Consider the following 22,384-nt stretch of genomic DNA (forward strand, 5'->3'; position numbering starts at 1 on the left):
TGGCCTGTTGGTCCTGTGGCGGGGCCTCCTGTCCACTAGCGCCAGCAGAGGTGGAGGGTTGTTCTTCGGTGTGGCTAGTGTCACACCGCTAGTGTCAGGGGCCCATTGGTGTGCTACTGCCTCCCCCATGGTGTTGGCCATGTCTGCCAGCACCCCTGCAATGGTGACCAAGGTGGATGTCTTTCAGGTCCTCCCTGATCCCCAGGTACTGTCCCTCCTGCAGCCACTGGGTCTCCTGCAACTTGTACAGTATCTGGCCCATGATCTCCTGGGAATGGTGGAATGCTCCCAGGATCCCTGCAAGTGCCTCCTGGAGAGTGGGTTCCCTGGGCCTGTCCTCCCCCTGTCTCACATCAGTCCTCCCAGCTTCCCTTTTGTCCTGTGCCTCTATCCCCTGAACCGTGTGCCCACTACCACTGACCCCAGGTCTCTGATTGTCTTGGGTTTGTGGGGTTGCCTGGGGTCCCTGTAGTGGTGGACACACTACTGATTGACGTGTCCTGGGGACCGAGGTATGGGCCTGCTGGGTGGGTGCTGTGCTGGTGTTTCTGGAGGGGGAGGCTCTCTGGTGGTTTAGGACTGTGGCAGGGTAACCAACTGTCCAGAGGTCCCTGATGGGACAGGTTGGTAATTGTGATCCAGGCATGCAGAGCTGCTGTCATCACTGTGTGCTTCTTCCGGGGGGGGAGGGGGGTGGCTGGATGTTAGTGGCACCTCCTGTCCGGTGACGTTGAGTGGGGGTCCTGTAGGGATGAAAATGCAGTGTTATTGTATCTGCGTGTGCCATCTTGTGCATGGATATTTTTCCCTCTATGGTTGTTATTAGCAAGGCAGCTTTGGCTTGTGTGAGTTGTGCTTGGTTTGGCTAAGTGATTGTCACTAGTGTGCATGCTGTGGTGATGGGTGTCCATGCAGGTCTGTGATGGGTGTCCATGCATTGGTGTTACATGCAGGGCTTGGTATTGGGATGGGTGGGTTGTGATAGTGGGGTATATGTGAGGTGGTGGAGTGATGGTGGTGAGGGTAGGGGTAGGAGTTTGTGATGGCATGCAGGTAGGGTGTGGGATATAGTAGTAAAGAGTCCAGTCCTCCTGTTACTCCTGCGAGGCCCTCAGTATGCATGAGGGGCAAGACTTGCTCCTCCCATGTTTGTTGTGAGAGAGGAGGTGGGGGTCCACCGCCAGTCCTCTGTACAGCTACCTGGTGTCTTGCAACCACGGAACGCACCTTCCCCCGTAGGTCGTTCCACCTCTTCCTGATGTCATCCCTTGTTATGGGGTGCTGTCCAACGGTGTTGACCCTGTCCATGACTCTCCGCCATAGCTCCATCTTCCTAGCAATAGACATCTGCTGCACCGGTGATCCGAATAGCTGTGGCTCTACCCGGATGATTTCCACCACCATGACCCTTAGCTCCTCCTCAGAGAACCTGGGGTGTCTTTGTGGTGCCATTGGTGTAGTGTGAGTGGTATGTGTGAGGGTGTGTTGGGTGATGTGTTGGGGTGTGTACTGTGAGGTGTGTGGGTGGAGTACGGGTGATGATGTTATGTGGCTCAGATTCAGTGGGTGCTCCTGGCTTGCCTCTCTCTCAGTTGGCAATATTTTTTGTTGTTGTAAGGGGTTGTGGGTATTGTGGGTGCGTGTTTTATATTTGATTGGGTGTGTGGGTGTGGTGTTCGTATGTGTGCTAGGTGAGTGTATTTTGAATTGTCCAATGTGGTGCAGTTTTGTTAGTGTGTGTATTTTGAGTGCGGTGATTCGTGGGTCATGATGCTGTGGGCATATTTGTGTTAGCGTAACAGTGTGGGTTTTGGTACCACCAGTTTATCACTGGCCTTTGGGCTGGCGGACTTGTGTGGGTGTCTGTATAGTGGCGGATTTCTCTGTGTGGGTCATAATACCCGTAGCGGTATACCACCGTGGTCACGTTATGTTAGCGGCCGTCAACACAGCGGTAGGTAGCATTTACTGGCAATGTTGTAATGAGGGCCTATGGTTTTCACTTGTGCGTGTCAATGAGGACGACTTGTCGACATTCCGGGTGGTAGTAACCAATGGCTCTGTCAGACCATCTTCAGGACTCAGTGTTGAGAGAGGATGAACCCACGGTCACACCGCATGGACCGAGCATATATCACATCACCTAGGTATCATAAACTATACGTTGAAACGGTTGTTGAAAACAACACCCTGACTGCTGCCAAGTGCAAGCATGATACACTGGACTTAAACCGCTCTATACCGAAGGCAGCACAAGTTTATCCCCATATCTTACTGGTCTGTGAAAACAAGTTGACAGAAGACGCTCCTAGGTGATATCATATGCTCGGTCCATGTGGATGCATTTTGTTTGAACAGTACATGTATGTACTTTCCATTAATTGGATATTGGATCTATAAAACCATTGTGATTTATTAGAAATTGTATTGCAATAATTTAACTAGGAAAATGTGAGATTTGTCTGCTACCAGTTCCTAGGGGAATACTGGTTTGCCTTAAGTATCTTTAATTTTTAGAAAGTTGGCATTTCCTTGTTTTAAACATTTGGTGCCTGTTCCTGGGTCACATGAATGGGTGTATACAGCAGTTGTAGTTGGTGTATTCTCCAAGACATCCACACAATATAGAGTACAGGTGTGCCTAGATGGGCTATCTCAAGCAGGATGGGGGGGGGGGGGGGGGAAGCTGTGCACAGCACCACATGCACTTAAAAAAACTGTGCCCTCTTCTCACACAGAGAACTTCACACAATCCTGTTCTGCCTGTGTTATTCTCCCCAGCAGCAAATCCTGTTCAGCAGCACCTCACAGAAGGAGCAACCAGCCTCGTTGAGCCCTCGTCAGCTACAGCCAGCTTTGTCCCGCTGGAGATTTTTGACTTCCAAAAAAAGAGACTAAGTCCAAATGTAGGACAACTTCATCCAGCAGCTCCCAAACTACAACACCCCCATACAAATATATTGCGGTAATACACAGTTATGGTTGCCACTGTGTAGTAATAGTTAAGTCATACTTTCCAGAGGGTGAGTGTTTTTATGTTTCACTAATAATTTTGGCACTGTTTCATGAAGATTCATCAAACTTTCCAACTAAAAAGCTAATGGACCTCTGCTCCTTCATGGAACGTTTTCAGGTGATCTGTCAAGAGAGGCCCAAGAAAAAGAGGGGTCCCTAAACGCAATTTTCTCATGTAATTCCATGGTAAATTTTAGACAGTGCTACAGCCAAAACAGCTGAATGTGATTAGAACAAATTTGGTAGAAAGCTATATCTTTACCCAGATGTGTGAATTTTGTGATTTAGAGTAAATCAGTGTAGTCATTTTTGAGAAATTAAGGTTAAAAAGATGCATACAGACATGCAGATATATTTACGGTTGGGTTTGAGTGAAAAAATTCAAGCATTTGGCTGAGAGTGATTTTTTGAGTTAGCTCTCTGTTTTGGCTGGCTGCAACATCAGAAGAAATTTTGCAGCCACCGTTAGGACATGGGGTCTGAGTCCCCATGTCCTGAAAATGTTTCAAAATGTCATATAAAGTGATCAGTGTAGGGTGTTCCTTGATCTCCCAGGCTGAAATTTAAAAGAAGAATGACGGATATTGCCTTGATCCCAAAGAAGTCGTGTGGTACTCCTGAGGAACTGAGAAAGTGAAGTAAAAATAATAAATGTGGAGTGGGTGTCCCCAGGGGGTTTGTTACCCACAGGGGATTGAGCCCAGGGTCTGGCCATAGGCCTGGCTCTGTGCCCATCTTCACGGCTGTAGGCTGTGCGTGGTGGTAGTTGGGGGCCTGGGGCATTTGGGTATGGTAACAAAATGTTACTTTATGTTCCAAAAACCAGGAAAATTCACCGAAAAAACCCAAAGGTTAGAGTAAAGTAATTGATATGTATGGTAAAAATATCTTGCTTTATGTTAAAAGAAAACCTCACAGATTCACAGAAAGAAATGAGTTGAAATGTAACATTTTAAACTAACACACACCATTCATAAATGTTGAGCTAACTAAAACTCTCTAGAAGCTATGTAATGCAACTTCAAGAAAACAAAAAACAGCTCTGCAGCTAAGCACGCATACAATGTAATCCCAACAAAACAGAAAGTAGAATTGAACACCTACGATTGCAATGGAAACTCAAGCACATACTATCGCGAAATTATCATCCAAGTTTAACACAACAAACAATTGGCAACATAACACTAGGATGCTGACAGATGCAACGCTGGCAACCCAAACTACGGCTCACAATAAATGTATCTTGTCATACAAGTTTCAGACTACAAATAACCAACAAAACAGCAACCCCATTTCCCCATCCAATTAAATAAAAAAACAGTTAACAGAGGCTAAAATTCTATTACTCTTCCGTGTCACTAGATACACGTAATGAGTGTTATTAATCAAAAACGAAAATAAAGTAAGCAGTGCCAGGAAAGCAGATAGGGAATGATGGTTGAACTTCTTCACATTTTCCATATGCAGTCTTCCAGGCTGGCCCAAGTTTTGACTGAAAAACATAGTGCATAAAAAAAATCACAAAAGAAGATTGACTCAGGCCCCATTTCCTTTAAATACGGCTTTTTGTTAATTATAATTAAGACCGCCTTTGCTCTGTTTTTAAGTTTCGCATGCACAGCGCTTGTGCTGTGCTTGTGAAATCTATTGTATTTAATATAAATCATTATAAGGGCTTACATCCCACCCACCCCTCCATTTACTTTCCTTGCTTTCATTGGTTTATGTGCTTCCCACTTACTCTTCCTCTGTTTCTATTGACTGTTGCACTATTTTCTTTCATTTATCAATACTTGTTCCAAGTTTGTTTGTTCTTATCAGTGCCCCAAGGCCCAAGTACTGTGTTCATCTGCTTTGGTTTCAGAAATTCTTTTCTTTTTTGATTTGCTTGCACTGTGCTTGTTTTTCAACTACTGCTGTTTCTGTTATTAGACTTAAAGGTTTTTGCTCGCTGTCCGATTCACTTCTTTGACTTGTTCACTCTGCGCTGTAATTTATATTTCTCCCACGAGGCTTGGAAAGCACCATTCTCCAAGCCCTGCGCTCCACACCCAGGTTATGCATGTGGCAGTGCCACCAGAGAGACATCCATCATTCGTTCATTTGCGGAGGTTCATCCTGGTCTACGTGAGGCAGTCTGGACTGTGTTACTGAGGTGCAGGTGATACAGTAATGCATATTTTGTCAGAGGAGAGACATTGCGTCAGACCCCATTTGCTGAATCTAGACAGAGGAGAGGCACAGAACTTAACCATGTTGAGCTTATGTCCCAGTATTGCAGTGCCTGTGTCCCTTTCTAAAGTCAGAGTGCAGTGGTGCTAAACCTCTCAACAGGCATCCTCACTAAGGGCCATATGTACGAAAGCTTTTTCCCATAGACACAGAATGGGTAAAATCTTTTGGTACTTCTGGCCCTAAGTTCTGTAATCCAACTGTAATGGCGCAAAGTCATCAATAGGTGTCCTCCGGAACTGGTGCCTTTAGCTGTAATGACACCAAGTCACCAATAGATAACCCTTGTAATGTGGAAGAATGACGCCTCTGCAACTCTTGCCAACAGAAGCCTGCTTCCCAGGGAAATAAGCAGCAAAATGGTCCTTTGCCCAGGTTCCAGCCCCTCTCACCCGACCGGGCCTGAACTAAGTTTGGAGACTAACACTTACTGTTGAGCTGCACCAATATTACATTAAGGCCACTTAAGAGTGTTAGTGCGTGCTCGGAGCTTGGTACAGCTGACAATGCATAGTAAGCAATGAATAATATTCGACATAAAACATGAGTCATTAAATGAATTCCTTATTCCTCTGTCAGCGCTAAAAAGTTAGCAATCAAATACATACACTGCAAAAAGTAAACAAGGTACAGGAACAGCAGCTTAAAATTAATTTCTTTGCCATATAGCTATAATATAAATGATAATATTTTTCAAATATACAAAATATTTCACAGCCCCTCATCAAGGGAATAATACATGTCCATATGCACACCATAACAGTGCTGTCCAGCAAACGAGCACTGATTATGTTACATGTCCACTCTCTGTCCAGAGATTGTAATCTGCATCCCTTTTTTGCTGTGTCGGCAATAGCACTTAAAGCGTAAAAGTTTCTGCAGCACTTAGTACAAATCCACCATGTCTTAAAGAGCTACTTTATTAGGACTTCATACGATTTGCATGCTTTTTTGTGGCATTTCTTGGTTTGAGTGACATTTTTTATTTATTCTCCTCGTGTCAGCACGCATACAAAGTGTGCTTGTGAGCTGTATTATTATTTTCTTAGACACCTTTTAACTCCTCTTCTTGTAGTTTCTATGGTTTCCCTTTCCACCCACTAAATCACAACCATGCTAAAACAGGTTTCTCACATTTTTATTTTTCTAAAAAGAAAACCCTCCCAGGACTGGTAATTCTGACAGTCTAAATGCCTCAGCGGAAGTGTCATTCAGTGAGTCTCCTGTGTGGTGAAACCGAAGCCAGACAAACAGCTATAAACTTCTTGCCAGTGTGTCTGCTTTCCTGAAAGAAATGTGGATGTGAGCTGCAAGTTAATCTGCAAATGGAAAGGATGCTTTGGAGCTGGTACTGTCTTTAATTGACCTAATCACTCAAAGCTTTGTGATGACATAGATTTATTATTTTTGAGTGGTAGTGCAAGGAGTTAACAACTGGGCTGTGAAGTGCCTGCTTTTAATTGTAATTGTATTTATATCACTCTTACTACACCTGTGTAGGAGGCTGGACTGGCTTGTAGTGAGTACCAAGGGGTACTTGCACCTTGCACCAGGCCCAGTTATCCCTTATTAGTGTATAGGGTGTCTAGCAGCTTAGGCTGATAGATAATGGTAGCTTAGCAGAGCAGCTTAGGCTGAACTAGGAGACGTGTGAAGCTACTACAGTACCACTTAGTGTCATATGCACAATATCATAAGAAAACACAATACACAGTTATACTAAAAATAAAGGTACTTTATTTTTATGACAATATGCCAAAGTATCTTAGAGTGTACCCTCAGTGAGAGGATAGGAAATATACACAAGATATATATACACAATAGCAAAAATATGCAGTATAGTCTTAGAAAACAGTGCAAACAATGTATAGTTACAATAGGATGCAATGGGGAAACATAGGGATAGGGGTAACACAAACCATATACTCCAAAAGTGGAATGTGAACCACGAATGGACCCCAAACCTATGTGACCTTGTAGAGGGTCGCTGGGACTATCAGAAAATAGTGAGAGTTAGAAAAATAACCCTCCCCAAGACCCTGAAAAGTGAGTGCAAAGTGCACCAAAGTTCCCCTAAGGACAAAATAGTCGTGTTAGAGGGAAAATGCAAGGAAAACACAAATCAGCAATGCAACAACGATGGATTCCTGACTGAGGGTACCTGTGGAACAAGGGGACCAAGTCCAAAAGTCACAAGCAGCTCGGAGATGGGCAGATGCCCAAGAAATGCCAGCGGTTGGTGCAAAGAAGCTCTTACTAGGCTGAAGAACTGTGAATACTGCAGGAACGACAAGGGCTAGAGACTTCCCCTTTGGAGGATGGATCCCCCACGCCTTGGAGAGTCGTGCAGAAGTGTTTTCTCGCCGGATGGACGCCAACAAGCCTTGCTACACGCAAATCGTGCGTTTGGCGTTTTTGGACGCTGCTGGGGCCCAGGAGGGACCAGGAGGTCGCAAATTGGACCTGCATAGAGAGGGGACGTCGAGCAAGACAAAGAGCCCTCACTGAAGCAGGTAGCACCCGGAGAAGTGCCAGAAACAGGCACTACGAGGATGCGTGAAACGGTGCTCGCCGAAGTTGCACAAAGGAGTCCCACGTCGCCGGAGACCAACTTAGAAAGTCGTGCAATGCAGGTTAGAGTGCCGTGGACCCAGGCTTGGCTGTGCACGAAGGATTTCCGCCGGAAGTGCACAGGGGCCGGAGAAGCTTGCAAAGTCGCGGTTCCCAGCAATGCAGCCCAGCGAGGTGAGGCAAGGACTTACCTCCACCAAACTTGGGCTGAAGAGTCACTGGACTGTGGGGGTCACTTGGACGGTGTCGCTGGATTCGAGGGACCTCGCTCGTCGTGCTGAGAGGAGACCCAAGGGACCGGAAATGCAGCTTTTTGGTGCCTGCGGTTGCAGGGGGAAGATTCCGTCGACCCACGGGAGATTTCTTCGGAGCTTCTGGTGCAGAGAGGAGGCAGACTACCCCCACAGCATGCACAAGCAGGAAAACAGTCGAGAAGGCGGCAGGATCAGCGTTACAGAGTTGCAGTAGTCGTCTTTGCTACTATGTTGCAGGTTTGCAGGCTTCCAGCGCGGTCAGCGGTCGATTCCTTATCAGAAGGTGAAGAGGGAGATGCAGAGGAACTCGGCTGAGCTCATGCATTCGTTATCTAAAGTTTCCCCAGAGACAGAGACCCTAAATAGCCAGAAAAGAGGGTTTGGCTACCTAGGAGAGAGGAAAGGCTACTAACACCTGAAGGAGCCTATCAGCAGGAGTCTCTGACGTCACCTGGTGGCACTGGCCACTCAGAGCAGTCCAGTGTGCCAGCAGCACCTCTGTTTCCAAGATGGCAGAGGTCTGGAGCACACTGGAGGAGCTCTGGACACCTCCCAGGGGAGGTGCAGGTCAGGGGAGTGGTCACTCCCCTTTCCTTTGTCCAGTTTCGCGCCAGAGCAGGGGCTAAGGGGTCCCTGAACCGGTGTAGACTGGCTTATGCAGAATTGGGCACCTCTGTGCCCAACAAAGCATTTCCAGAGGCTGGGGGAGGCTACTCCTCCCCTGCCTTCACACCATTTTCCAAAGGGAGAGGGTGTCACACCCTCTCTCAGAGGAAGTTCTTTGTTCTGCCATCCTGGGCCAGGCCTGGCTGGACCCCAGGAGGGCAGATGCCTGTCTGAGGGGTTGGCAGCAGCAGCAGCTGCAGTGAAACCCCAGGAAGGGCAGTTTGGCAGTACCAGGGTCTGTGCTACAGACCACTGGGATCATGGAATTGTACCAACAATGCCAGGATGGCATAGAGGGGGCAATTCCATGATCATAGACATGTTACATGGCCATATTCGGAGTTACCATGGTGAAGCTACATATAGGTAGTGACCTATATGTAGTGCACGCGTGTAATGGTGTCCCCGCACTCACAAAGTTCAGGGAATTGGCTCTGAACAATGTGGGGGCACCTTGGCTAGTGCCAGGGTGCCCTCACACTAAGTAACTTTGCACCTAACCTTTACCAGGTAAAGGTTAGACATATAGGTGACTTATAAGTTACTTAAGTGCAGTGTAAAATGGCTGTGAAATAACGTGGACGTTATTTCACTCAGGCTGCAGTGGCAGGCCTGTGTAAGAATTGTCAGAGCTCCCTATGGGTGGCAAAAGAAATGCTGCAGCCCATAGGGATCTCCTGGAACCCCAATACCCTGGGTACCTCAGTACCATATACTAGGGAATTATAAGGGTGTTCCAGTAAGCCAATGTAAATTGGTAAAAATGGTCACTAGCCTGTCAGTGACAATTTGGAAAGAAATGAGAGAGCATAACCACTGAGGTTCTGATTAGCAGAGCCTCAGTGAGACAGTTAGTCACTACACAGGTAACACATTCAGGCACACTTATGAGCACTGGGGCCCTGGGTTACCAGGGTCCCAGTGACACATACAACTAAAACAACATATATACAGTGAAAAATGGGGGTAACATGCCAGGCAAGATGGTACTTTCCTACAACCTGGAGGTGTTGAAGGGACTGTAATGCAAACGAATTGCCTTATGTACACTCTGGGTATGACTAAAATCTGTATTTTGGAAGCATCAGTTTATCTTAAAAATATTTACGCATTTTGTAGCATCTTATACTGTGTGTAATGCAAGTTTAAAATAATAAATTACATATTCACAGTGCTTTGTGAGACAGGTTGTGACCTCGTAACACTAAAAATGCTCACGAAGTTAAATAATACAACAACAAAAAAATATTAATCACATAGGCGAAACCCAATGCATTTACCAATGCTTGTTATTTTTATGTAGAGGAAGCTACGGAAAATAGTTATTCTTTTAAGTTGGTCTCAGGCTGTCATTCATGACTGTCAAACTAATAGCTGTGCAGAGTGACTGACACAGGCGTTAAACATGCATTGGCAATGTCAATAGGTCTGGCTTCAAATGGATGTTGTATGGAAATGCGGAAACAAAGAACTGTAGAATGACATTGGTTAAGGTTAGACGGTCAGGTTACAGTCGAACTTTCAAGCCAAACCTAAACATCCATTTAGGTTAAGGACTGCTCAACTCCCACCTCTGCTGATGCCAGAGAAAAACACCATAAGTTTCCTAATTATGTAAGACATTTAAATAACTTGCAATGCCACGTGTGTGCCTCTAATAGTTCAAGTACAGGTGAAACAAAATTATCATACCTGAGTGGAATCACACAACTATTGCACAATCGAAAATGTACTCCTGGCTCCCAGCATGTCGGCAGTGCAAAAGCACCTCTAGTTTCCTCACATAATTGTCTGGTGACAGCTGCGCTGCCACGTCAGACCATAAAAAAGGATACGTGTTCTCATTGATACTTTGCACAATTGTGGATGTAGTGGTGCTTGTGCTACAGTGCTCATGAGATCGTTTTGTTTGGGTGAATCCTTATACGTGATTTCTCATAGCACTAAAAGTCACAAGGAACCCAAGCATTGCTGTGCATTTATTGGTTAAATAGATGTGAAAATACAATACTTACAACTTCATTTATTCCTAAAACACAAATTACATATGAACAAATGCAGAAACTAGCTAAAAACCGAATATGAATAATTGCAGGAGGAAATATCTTAAAAAAATATAAAGCCAGGAGATGTAATCCGAAAGTATATTTTTTTGGACAATATGAGTTTAGGGGAAGACTTTCGTAATCCACAGCCTAAAAGTACTGAAACATATCAGTACGCATTACAGTAATCTCAGTAGAAGACATAGCTGGGTACTTGGTACTTTACAAAAAAGAAATCAGATGGCTAAATAAATGGCAATATTGTTCTGTACTTAATATTTATGTATTCTATATTCTCTTGATTTTAACTTCAGTTTTCTGTAAGCCTCGCTGTCTCTTGACTTTCTTTTCCCATCTGTTTAGATGATCTGTGCAGCTAACCATTCAGAAGCATCTCGGGGTCCTGAGGAACTGGAGCACATGAGGGCCTGTGAGGGAGACTATGGAAAGCGATACACCACTCTAAACCCCATCGGGAAGGGGGCCTTTGGATCTGTATGGACAGCCAGACATAAGGAGGATGAGAACGAGGTACAAAGTTGCTTTAAGAGTATGCAAGGATCCCATAAATCTGTCAGGGTTGAATCCTTTCTTAGCACCTTATAAAGGCTGGGATATATGCATCACCCTACCACACTTTTCAAATGTAATCATCATCACCTTTACTTTCTCCCATCAAAATATTTTTCCTGGCTATCAATCAGACCCCCTTAAAAATGGTTACAAATCCTAAAAATGTAGGACTACTGGCATGTTTGGCCCCTCATATTATTCTGGGACTGAGCACATATTATTCTCATTAAAGTTGTGGAATATTATTTGCTGGGTGTGGAAGAGCTTTTCAGTGGTTTAATGCTGATTAGATAGGTATGCTCTATGCAAGTACACAGATGCACACAGTATAGAAGTGACAGCGGTAGAACAGGATGATGTGGTACAGGTATTGTTTGATTGGCCATCTGTGTTGACATTCATGGTTTAGAACCTGCCCCACTTTACTGTCCTACCAGTGGAGGGAAACGTATTTGCTCTGGCTAGGCAAACATTTCAGATGTCCTCTTTAAATGATAAGTGTTTTCAGTTTTGCTGCATGGGTAAGTTCCCTTTTAATATTCCTGACCACAGGATGAACCTAAGAAGAGTCAAATCTTTTTTTAGGGTCGAGGCTGCGAGTCCATGTTTCTTGCATGCGAGACACTGTTGTGTTCAGTAAAGGGCTTAAAGCCCGTCTGTCGCTCACCATTTGGTTTGTGTAGCACTCTTCTTTACAGCCTTGTAATTCGCCAAGGCATGTCTGGCACCATTTCCGTTCTTCTGTGTGGAGCAGGGATCAAGCACTAATTGATTTCAACTTAATTAGTGCCAGTCCGCTGCTCCGGACGTGATCAAGGTACTGTTTTGTTTAACTTGCAGTGCCCCACAAACAGAAGGCTTGTGACTGGCAAACACGTGCCCAGCACCATAAACAAAATTGCAAAGTTTCTTTTTTAAAGCTAACTTTATTTTATTAAGTCGACTTTTCTCAGTTTCCACTCCTGTTTTTTCATTTTTTGTTCGTGGGCGATGTTTTCAAAAGATAAGAAATAATTTGTTTGAAATATGCGAGACCCATTGCATTGCAAATGCTTGTTCAACTTCTTTGTCTAGGAGTATTCTAGTAATTATTTTGTTGCTGCTAGATAGGAAATTGGACAAAATGATCTCAAGGTCTGAATTTCTACCTAGTTCAATCCCATCAAGTTAACTTTGGTTGAGACATCATAGAAAAACAGAAACAATTAAAACACTCAACACTGTAAGTAAGTAACTTTATTTATTTTGATAAATTAAAATCGTACAAAAGAAAAACAGTAATTAAAATCATGAAAAAGCTTAAAAAAATAAAGAAAAACGATGAGAGAATTCAAAAAGCACAAATCAAACAGGCCAGGAAACAACTTTAAAATGCATTGTGCGCTGTTCAAAGTATGTCAAAGAACCACGGAGTGTCAGGATCGCTCATAAATTTGAGATTGTTGTTTCCAATCCGGCTAATAACTGTAGGAAAGTACCATCTTGCCTGGCATGTTACCCCCATTTTTCACTGTATAAATGTTGTTTTAGTCTGTCACAGGGCCCTGCCAGGCAGGGCCCCAGTGCTCATAAGTATGTGCCCTGTATGTGTTCCCTGTGTGATGCCTAACTGTCTCACTGAGGCTCTGCTAACCGGAACCTCAGTGGTTATGCTCTCTCTGCTTTCCAAATTTGTCACTAACAGGCTAGTGACTAACTTTACCAATTCACATTGGCATACTGGTACACCCATATAATTCCCTAGTATATGGTACTGAGGTACCCAGGGTATTGGGGTTCCAGGAGATCCCTATGGGCTGCAGCATTTCTTTTGCCACCCATAGGGAGCTTTGACAATTCTTACACAGGCCGGCCAGTGCAGCCTGAGTGAAATAACGTCCACGTTATTTCACAGCCATTTACCACTGCACTTAAGTAACTTATAAGTCACCTATATGTCTAACCTTCACCTGGTGAAGATTGGGTGCAAAGTTACTTAATGTGTGGGCACCCTGGCACTAGCCAAGGTGCCCCCAAATCGTTCAGTTCAGGGCAAATTCCCCGGACACCATTACACGTGTGCACTATACATAGGTCACTACCTATGTATAGCGTCACAATGGTAACTCCGAACATGGCCATGTAACATGTCTAAGATCATGGAATTGTCCCCCCAATGCCAGGAATTGTCACCCCAATGCCATTCTGGCATTGGGGGGACAATTCCATGATCCCCCGGGTCAATAGCATAGTACCCGGGTACTGCCAAACTGCCTTTCTGGGGTCTCCACTACAGCTGCTGCCAACCCCTCAGACAGGTTTCTGCCCTCCTGGGGTCCAGGCAGCCCTGGCCCAGGAAGGCAGAACAAAGGATTTCCTCTGAGAGAGGGTGTTACACCCTCTCCCTTTGGAAAGCGGTGTTAAGGACGCCTGCAAAACCGCAACAAAGTAGCAAGATGACTACTAGCAACCTTGTATCGCCTCATCCTACCGGCTTTCTCGACTGTTTCCAGGTGGTTCATGCTCTGGGGGTAGCCTGCCTTCACCCTGCACCAGAAGCTCTGAGGAAATCTCCCGTGGGTCGACGGAATCTTCCTCCTGCTAACGCAGGCACCAAAAGACTGCAACACTGGTCCTCTGGGTCCCCCCTCATCCTAACGTGCGTTGTCCCTGGAACTCAGCAACTCTGTCCAAGTGACTCCCACAGTCCAGTGACTCTTCAGTCCAAGTTTGGTGGAGGTAAGTCCTTGCCTCCCCACGCTAGACTGCATTGCTGGGTACAGTGTGATTTGCAGCTGCTCCGGCTCCTGTGCACTCCTCCAGGATTTCCTTCATGCACAGCCAAGCCTGGGTCCCGACACTCTCTCCTGCAGTGCACAGCCTTCTGAGTTGGACTCCGGTTCACTTTCCTTCCAAGTGCCTGTTCAGGTACTTTTGCGGGTGCTGCCTGCTTTTGTGAGGGCTCCCTGAGTTGCTGGGCGCCCCCTCTGTCTCCTCCTCCAAGTGGCGGCATCCTGGTCCCTCCTGGGACACAGCAGCACCCAAAAATCTTTACTGCGACCCTTGCAGCTAGCAAGGATTGTTTGCGGTCTTTCTGCGTGGGAACACCTCTGCAAGCTTCATCGCGACGTGGGACATCCGTCTTCCAAAGGAGAAGTCCCTAGCTCTCTTCTTTCTTGCAGAACTCCAAGCTTCTTCCAACCGGTGGCAGCTTCCTTGCACCCTCAGCTGGCATTTCCTGGGCTCCTGCCCACTCTTGATACTGTCGCGACTATTGGACTTGGTCCCCTTGTCTTACAGGTGCTCAGGTCCGGAAATCCACTGTTGTGGCATTGCTGGTGTTTGTTCTTCCTGCAGAATCCCCCTATCACGACTTCTGTGCTCTCAGGGGGTAGTAGGTGCACTTTACACCTACCTTTCAGGGTCTTGGGGTGGGCAATTTTTCTAACCCTCACTGTTTTCTTACAGTCCCAGCGACCCTCTACAAGTTCACATAGGTTTGGGGTCCATTCGTGGTTCGCATTCCACTTTTGGAGTGTATGGTTTGTGTTGCCCCTATACCTATGTGCTCCTATTGCAATCTATTGTAATTCTACACTGTTTGCATTACTTTTCTTGCTATTAATTACCTAATTTTGGGTTGTGTACATATATCTTGTGTATATATCTTATTCTCATACTGAGGGTACTCACTGAGATACTTTTGGCATATTGTCATAAAAATAAAGTACCTTTATTTTTAGTACTTCTGTGTATTGTGTTTTCCTATGATATTGTGCATATGACACCAGTGGTATAGTAGGAGCTTTACATGTCTCCTAGTTCAGCCTAAGCTGCTTTCCCATAGCTACCTTCTATCAGCCTAAGCTGCTAGAAACACCTCTTCTACACTAATAAGGGATAACTGTACCTGGCACAAGGTGCAAGTACCTCTGGTACCCACTACAAGCCAGACCAGCCTCCTACAATAACCTAACGCAAGGCTCCGCTGTGGCTAATAAACTAGTCCTGACTGATCAATAGTGAAGGATATATTAGAAGCAGATTAAAGTGCAAATCAGCGACCTTTAAAGATTCTAGTGTGCAGTCTAAATGAAGTCGAAAAAAAAACCCAGCAGACCAGGATAGCCTCTAATTTGTGATGATGATGGTTCCACTATGGCTAGCAACCTGACCCGAGTTCCTGAATGAACCACAGGAAGAATATCTTAGACATAGAAAACCAGCTACGCCTTGGTGCTCCGAGTTGCTAGTTAAAGAAGATTTTTGATCCAATTTATTTAAAAACTTTGTGACGCAACAGTTCAGAATAGGATTGTCGAGCTCTAGACAACAGATGAAGGCCTGCCTACATGTGTAGATATATCCCTTTGTCCTTTAATAGAGGTTTAAGGAGACACTTCCTCTCCTCTGCCATTTTAGAGCAAATACATATTATGTGCATTAGGTTCTCTTTTTATTTGAGCTGCATAAGCTGCAGTTTTTGTCACTAGTATACAGCCAAGCCTGTTTTTCCACTAGGGTTAGAGGGCAGCCCTGGTGACACTGCAGCAATTTAAGCTTCAGGTAGAGCGTTATAGCCATTTATAACAGTTCTGGAGTGATTTATTTTTGTGAGTTTGGCTTTATCTTCTAGTAATTAAATTTTAGCCATTACTGAGTTGACTGCTTTTTTTGAAGGCACTATAGGACAACAATAAGGCCAAGAGGTTCCCAAGGTGCAAGTTGGCTAAGCATTGCTCCGGATATTCTCTGAAGCTGTTGCTGTGCTTGTTGCCACTCGAGTTGTCAATTGCAGACCACAGGATAGAATTCAGTGGATAGGGCTCTCTTTGTTTTAATTTGACGTAATATTTGATGGTTGCCTCTTGCCCAATGGATTACCTCAATGAGCTGAATTCCAACTGGATTTGACTTGGAGAGAAGCTCGAAAGTACATTTAGTGCATAGTGATAAACCTTTATTTGGAGTTTGGTCGTTACTCAGTTCTTGTGGACAAATAGGGCCTCACTGTCATAAGTTAAGATTGTCAAATGTTTGGCTGTCATGACTTTTAGGAGGGGATCAAGTGTTGGACCTTTCAGATTCTTGCATAAGGTACCGAAGGCAGCAATTAAGGCATTGCTCTTAGATGTAATAACTCAGAGCTCTTACTTGACCAAACCCTTGTCATCTAATAGAACCCCAAGGCACTTATAATCGTGTACTATTTCCAGGCCATGAGCTCCTGGATGCCAATGCCGTTTTTCTTGTGCGTCCTGCTAACCAACATCAACCTAATTTTATTCCGGATGATAATCAAGTCATTTTGCCTAGCTTGCAAATGGAGAGTATCTATTAGTCTCAGTAAACCTACTTTGGTTAGGCTGCACAAGACAACATCATCCGCATATAGTAGATGGTTCAGTGCTAAATTACAAAGACAAGGAGCAAGGCTGTTGGTTTAATCCAGGGCTAGTGAAAGGTCAGCCATGCAAAGATTAAAGAGACATGGCACACAACCCTGCTTAAAGTCTTGTTGAGTGTAGATTTTTCTAGACAGAAGGGTGCCTCCTCCAATTTTGATCCATACCCATGTCTGTGTATGATTTGACTATGGCTCTGAGAAGGTGTGCAAGAATGTTCCAAGCCCTAAGCTTCACCCAGAGGTTTGCTCAGTTTACGCAGTCAAACACTGACTTGTAGTCTACAAAGCAAAATTAGGCTGAGTGGTTCTGTTTTCCCAGTTGGTCCAAGATAAGGAGCAAGGCAGTGGCACCATCCCTCCTGCCTCTGATGATAACTTTTGTTGTGTCTTGAATGAACAGTTGGACCCTTTCTGAGTAAGGAAGAAACAGTAGATCTTTTGCCAGGGAGGCCCCTGCAAGGGGTTAGGTACTGACAGATCCTCTTTGCAGGATGGCAGTCAGAATGTACCTCAGAAGGGGAGTGGCGGGCATTGGGTCATTCACTGCGGTTAAGAAATGCAGCCCATCACTCTTGCCTGATTGAGATATTCCCTAGGAGTTTCTGTTGGCGATTTAGGTTATTCTCGGTTGACTAAAAGTTTATTGAATTGGATTGCTTATTGTCATAAAGTAGTTTGGCCCAAAGGTCATCTGTAACTGATCACTGTCAAGCCAAAGCGAATTAGCATATTATTTTTTTGCCTCCCTTAGAATAACCATGTTGCTTGCTGATTTAGTGTTGCCCCTTCACACCAGCCTCAAAGCCTGATTATGTTTTTTCTTGGCCAAACGACAAGCTACCAATCTCTGTTTTGGGTTTAACCTTTGGTCCTGTGGGGCTGGGAAGTGTGTCCTGAGTGATCCGGTCGGGTTGCAGTTCTTATTTGCAAATATATTAAAAGTGCATTTTTGCCAGGTTTCCAGTGGGGGTAGATTTAAACTTTCAAAACCCTTGAGGACTGTTTTGCCACTGTTGGCAATCAATGCTATAGTCTGTTCTGAGCATTTCAATTTCTTGTAGTTTGTAGTGAATTGAGACCCAAGTACCAGAGGCTCACTCTCATTGGCCCTTGTTTTTAGGTCAAGAGCCAATATTTGTTGAAGGCGGTCACTCTCACCGCGCTCTGCGATTCGGAATAAACGAACAGTAGAAAAAAAAGGGAACAATAGAAGGGTATAGTCATTATAGGTAAGATTTGCCAGGCAGTGTTCAGATAATCTGTTAAGCACTCTCAGCCCAAAGTGCCCGATATCCTGGACAAAATGCGCTCCACGTTTGTCTCGCCAAGACCACTGCTACTGTGACCAAATTAGTTTGATTTTTCTGCCGGTTTGTAGTGGACTGAGTAGCCATAAATAGTGGAGGGCGATTCTGCCCAAGTCTCTTGTAAATGCAATTACGTCAAATTGGTGCTGAAAAGGAAAGTTATCTATCCCTATTTTACTTTCCAAACCGGGGATGTCCCAGGAGCATAGTTTGAAGGAATGGAGGTCTGCTCCTGTTCCTTGCTCTGGACTAGAGCATCAGATTCTTCTTTGTGAATTCAAGCCCCTGAGAGCCAATCCCAATCTGAAGTTTCAGTGTGAGTTGACTTTTGTACAGATTGAAATGCTGGTGCCTTGGCATGAACTGGGGAGTTACTTCGTGCTCCTTGCAGCACCGAAAAGGTGGATATCTTTCCAGTACTTTGACTGGGAGGGGAAGTTAACACTAGGAAGGTGGGGTAACACTGGTCAACGTAAGATGCAATTTTTATGCCCCATTCCTTGAAAACTTCTAGCTTTGAAGACTTCGTTCTCCATTACTGCTGATGAAAAGGAGACCAACGTGGATTATTTTGAGGGGAACGTAGCATCAATTTAGAATTCAACTGAATTAATGTCCTCATAGGCAGTATGGGCCAGGATGGGCAAAGCCCTAAACAGCTTTAAAAGATGTCCCCAGTTTAAAGTATTGTTTCGACCCTTGAACTTGAAGTTCAGATAAAAGACGAGCTTTGTTTCATTGTGTAGACAGCGAGAGGGAACCGGCCCTGATGGAGTTGTTGCCTTGATATTTGGTTCATTGGGTATGAAACTATGAGTATTAAGGTGTGAAACATCTTTAGAGAGATTCAGATTTTGGGTTCCTTCGCAATTAGCAGGTCTCAAGCCAGGAGGATAACGAGGATGTCTCTCTGCATGTGGTACTGCAATGCTGGATCCAGTTGTGTCGAGAGGTTTGCCATTTTCCTGAGTGGTGAAAGAGATTTTGAATGTAGACAAAGCCGAGGAACTTCAGCATGACTCTGCAATGAGTCTGAACCAGTGCAGTCTCACTAAGCTGCCTGTGGAGAGGGGCAGCGTGGGAGGACAGCAGACCCCTCTGAGGCGCCGTTAGAAGGCTGTTCTCTCGGTACAGTGTGAAGTGCTGGATGGGTTGCAGCACTGTTCGGCGTTTGAGAGGAGGAGGTCTCTGCCTGATTCTTTTTTTGCAAAAAATGGAGTGAAGCTTCTTGGAAGGCGTGCAAGTTTATGGTCTTGGGAGGCCCAAGGGGTGCTCAGTAGGCTTGTTCCTGGCTTTCCTTATTCTTTACCTTTTTTTTCTTTGTGAGTGGCATGCTTGGGCATAGGGTTGCTAAATCAGATAATGGGAACTCGTTGAGGGGCCTGTCAATTTCAAGTCCCCTGCCAGATTGAGATCCTGGTCACAGGGCACTTGCTGTCCGTTAGGACTTGTGTTTTGAGAGCCAGGGCTAGCAACAAATCTCCTGTCTTGTCCTTTTCACTGGTTTGATTGGCTAATTTGTATCAATGGTGCATGCTTAGTTTCAAGACTGAAGAATGAGTTCAAGTTATCCAGTAGAGTGGCAAGTTTTCCAATAATATGAGAGCACAAGCATGTCATTTGTTGAAGATACTTAACTGTCTGGGCTTCAATGATTAGGCTGATTATTTTGGACAATTTAGTACCAATGGACGTTACTTGTACAGCAAGGATATTCAAAAAGTCTACTTGCAGGTCCAGCTTGACTGAGTGGTATTTTAGGGCATCTATAGATGCTTGAAAGATCTTAAGTAGCAGGAGCCAGGTTTCTGAGCTGCTGGTACTGTCTGAGGTCTCCTCACTCAATGATCTTACCTTTGGTAGTTATTATAGTTTGATTGTCTCTGCCATGTGAGCAAGAGTTGACCTCATAGAGTTTGGTAAATCGAGCTGTTGAGTGGCTCCTATAGAGCCTAAAACTGTTTGGCTCTGCTGTGACTTTTGATAATGTGGTGACTGATTATTTGCGGAGTTAAGGCTCAGAAGGTTGTAATGTCCCCTTAAGAAAAAATAGCTAGTGCTGCTAGAGTCATGCAGAGACCCCAAGGTGTTAGCTTACTGAGCATCAGCTGCAACCTTTGTACTTTCCTTTAATGGGAGGGATAAAGGAGACAGTTGTATGGACTTCACTGGATTTGACACTTCAGTGGCCTCTTCTATCCCTAGAAGACAGTTGACTTGTACTTTATGAAGCATGTGAGTATTGCCCAAATGAATAGAAGGCGTAACCAGGCCCAGAAGGAAATGACAAGGAGACCCTTTGGGGAAAACAACTCCAAAGTTGGTCATAACTTGAATTTCGGCCAGGTCCGGGGGTAAAACCCAACTGTTGGCCAATATCTGCAGTGTTAAGGGGGCTTGCAGTGCTTGCGAGTCGTCAGGAATCAGGAAACATCCTGGCCTGGGTCCATAAGTTAAGTAAACCTGGACGGGATTTTCTCACCCTTCTCAAACATTTTCACTATAGGGGAGATTAAGCAACTCTGTGCTTGGACCTTGTTCTGCTCTTGTAAAGTTAGGTTGCTGACATGCCCAGCTTTTCGGCTCCCCTTTTTCCTGGTGATTGGGGTCTGTCTTGCTTTGCTCGATCTCATTTTGAGCCTTTGATTGGGCAGGTATTTTGGGTCCTGCTTCACCTACTGCCTTAAACCCCCCGAGTAAGCTAATTGCCCAGCTCTATAGGGCTGTTATGGAGCTGGTGTAAGACCCTTGAAAGACTGTAGGGCCACTAAAACAAGCCCAAAAAGGAGAGGCTGGGGCAGACAGGTGTTGGATAAAAGTCCTAGAAGTCCTGCAACTTGACTCACTGTGGCTATCTTACAGACTTACAATGATGTAGTATAATGGTTCATTGGGGGGCAAGATAGACGTAGGATGCAAGACGAATGCAGGAGACTGCTGTTGGTATTATATTATTGTAAGTTCAATCAGCTTTCTGTTGTGGCTGCTACTGCAGCTGTAGTGCGCCAAAAGGCCTGGGGGATGCAGTTGAGGAGCAGAGAGAAGCTGAAGGTGCAAGGGCGAACACGGAGAAAGACAAGCCGCACCAGTACCTAGCCCGGCCGCCTACGCCCGTCTCTGGCTCAACCCTAGGGCGTTAGCTCTAATGCCATCATCGCGCTCACTTGGGCCTGACTCACTTCTGCCGAGTACCTCACTTGCCACGGGGTTCTTCAGTCTTCACTGAGTCTCTGATGGAGCCTCCAAGGCTGCACTTTCAGGCCTGGGTTTTAGGTAGGGGCCTGTTAGTCCACTAGCCCTGAGGCTGATCGCTCAACACTGAAAATGCTGTATCCTGTGTAGATATACTCAATTATACTCAAGTTAAAATTTCATGAAAAATAATGAAAAGATAATCCGTTCTTTACTTAACGCTTGTTTCGAGTGTGGTCTGAATCATCTGTAGAATAGGGATACAGTAGTGCACAACTAAAAAAAAAAAAAAAAAACAGCAGCACTTGTTCTTATTCATTAGATGCAGGGGTTTGGAATTTAATAAAATATCTACTTGTCCATGGGACAGGTTGCTTCTTAAATCTACTTGTCCTGTAAAAAAAATCTGCTTCCCCTTTGGTGCCATGTAGTGCAGTGACAAATTATGGCAGCAATCTCTTTATACATAAGCTCTGATAACCTCTCTGACTATGCTTGTGCTAGTACCATAGTAGGTCTTGAATACTTGCAATTTAAATCCCTACTATAGCAATTTTCTTATTTTGCCACCTTTCTACAGATCTAAAAACTGGGGCTGGAGGAAGCAGTGAGCAATAGTTCCAGGGCTAGAATGCCTTTGAGTCTGCAAACCTACTAACCTGTATGTTTTAAGGATTTTCACCAGCTCTTCTCTAATCTTTTCCCATAATGAGAAAAGTTGAGAATTTACTCCTGACAATGTCAGAAGTATGTGTTCTTCCAGGGTTGGGAAAAAGTGGCTGGAGGGAAAGTGAACTTGTAAACGCTCAGTAGATTTTCACATGAGCAAATCTACATAAGCATATTTGCTCGTGCTAAAATACAGTTCACAAATATTTTCTAGGGGTACAATTTACTGGTCTTCTTCTGTAAGCTCTTGTGAATCATTTAAAGCCACTTATTCAAAGACATATACTATGGGTGCACTTTTGTGACTTTCTTCAAGAATTAGGTCCCTAATTAGGTCTTGCGTTAACAAAGACATTTTGTTTTTATTAAACTTCTATTTCTCTCTCTTTCTGTCAGCTGGCTTTACTGTGAGTGATCACATTCTGCTCATCCACAAGAAGCATACTGGCACGAAAAAGTAGTTTTGTTCAGTGC

At 44.7% G+C, this 22,384-nt stretch overlaps 1 protein-coding gene across 10 annotated transcripts in view; it reads left to right on the plus strand.

Annotated features, from left to right (window-relative positions):
• The window catches only part of PASK (PAS domain containing serine/threonine kinase), a 1,088,660-nt gene that overhangs the window by 568,322 nt on the left and 497,954 nt on the right, over positions 1 to 22,384 (plus strand). For all 10 annotated transcript variants that reach the window (XM_069213654.1, XM_069213650.1, XM_069213651.1 and 7 more), the window contains one exon: positions 11,147 to 11,314. In XM_069213654.1, coding sequence (XP_069069755.1) covers positions 11,147 to 11,314 — 168 coding nt within the window. The remainder of the gene's footprint in view (positions 1 to 11,146; positions 11,315 to 22,384) is intronic.

The sequence above is a fragment of the Pleurodeles waltl genome, chromosome 11, assembly GCF_031143425.1.
Source record: "Pleurodeles waltl isolate 20211129_DDA chromosome 11, aPleWal1.hap1.20221129, whole genome shotgun sequence".
Classification (NCBI taxonomy): domain Eukaryota; kingdom Metazoa; phylum Chordata; class Amphibia; order Caudata; family Salamandridae; genus Pleurodeles; species Pleurodeles waltl.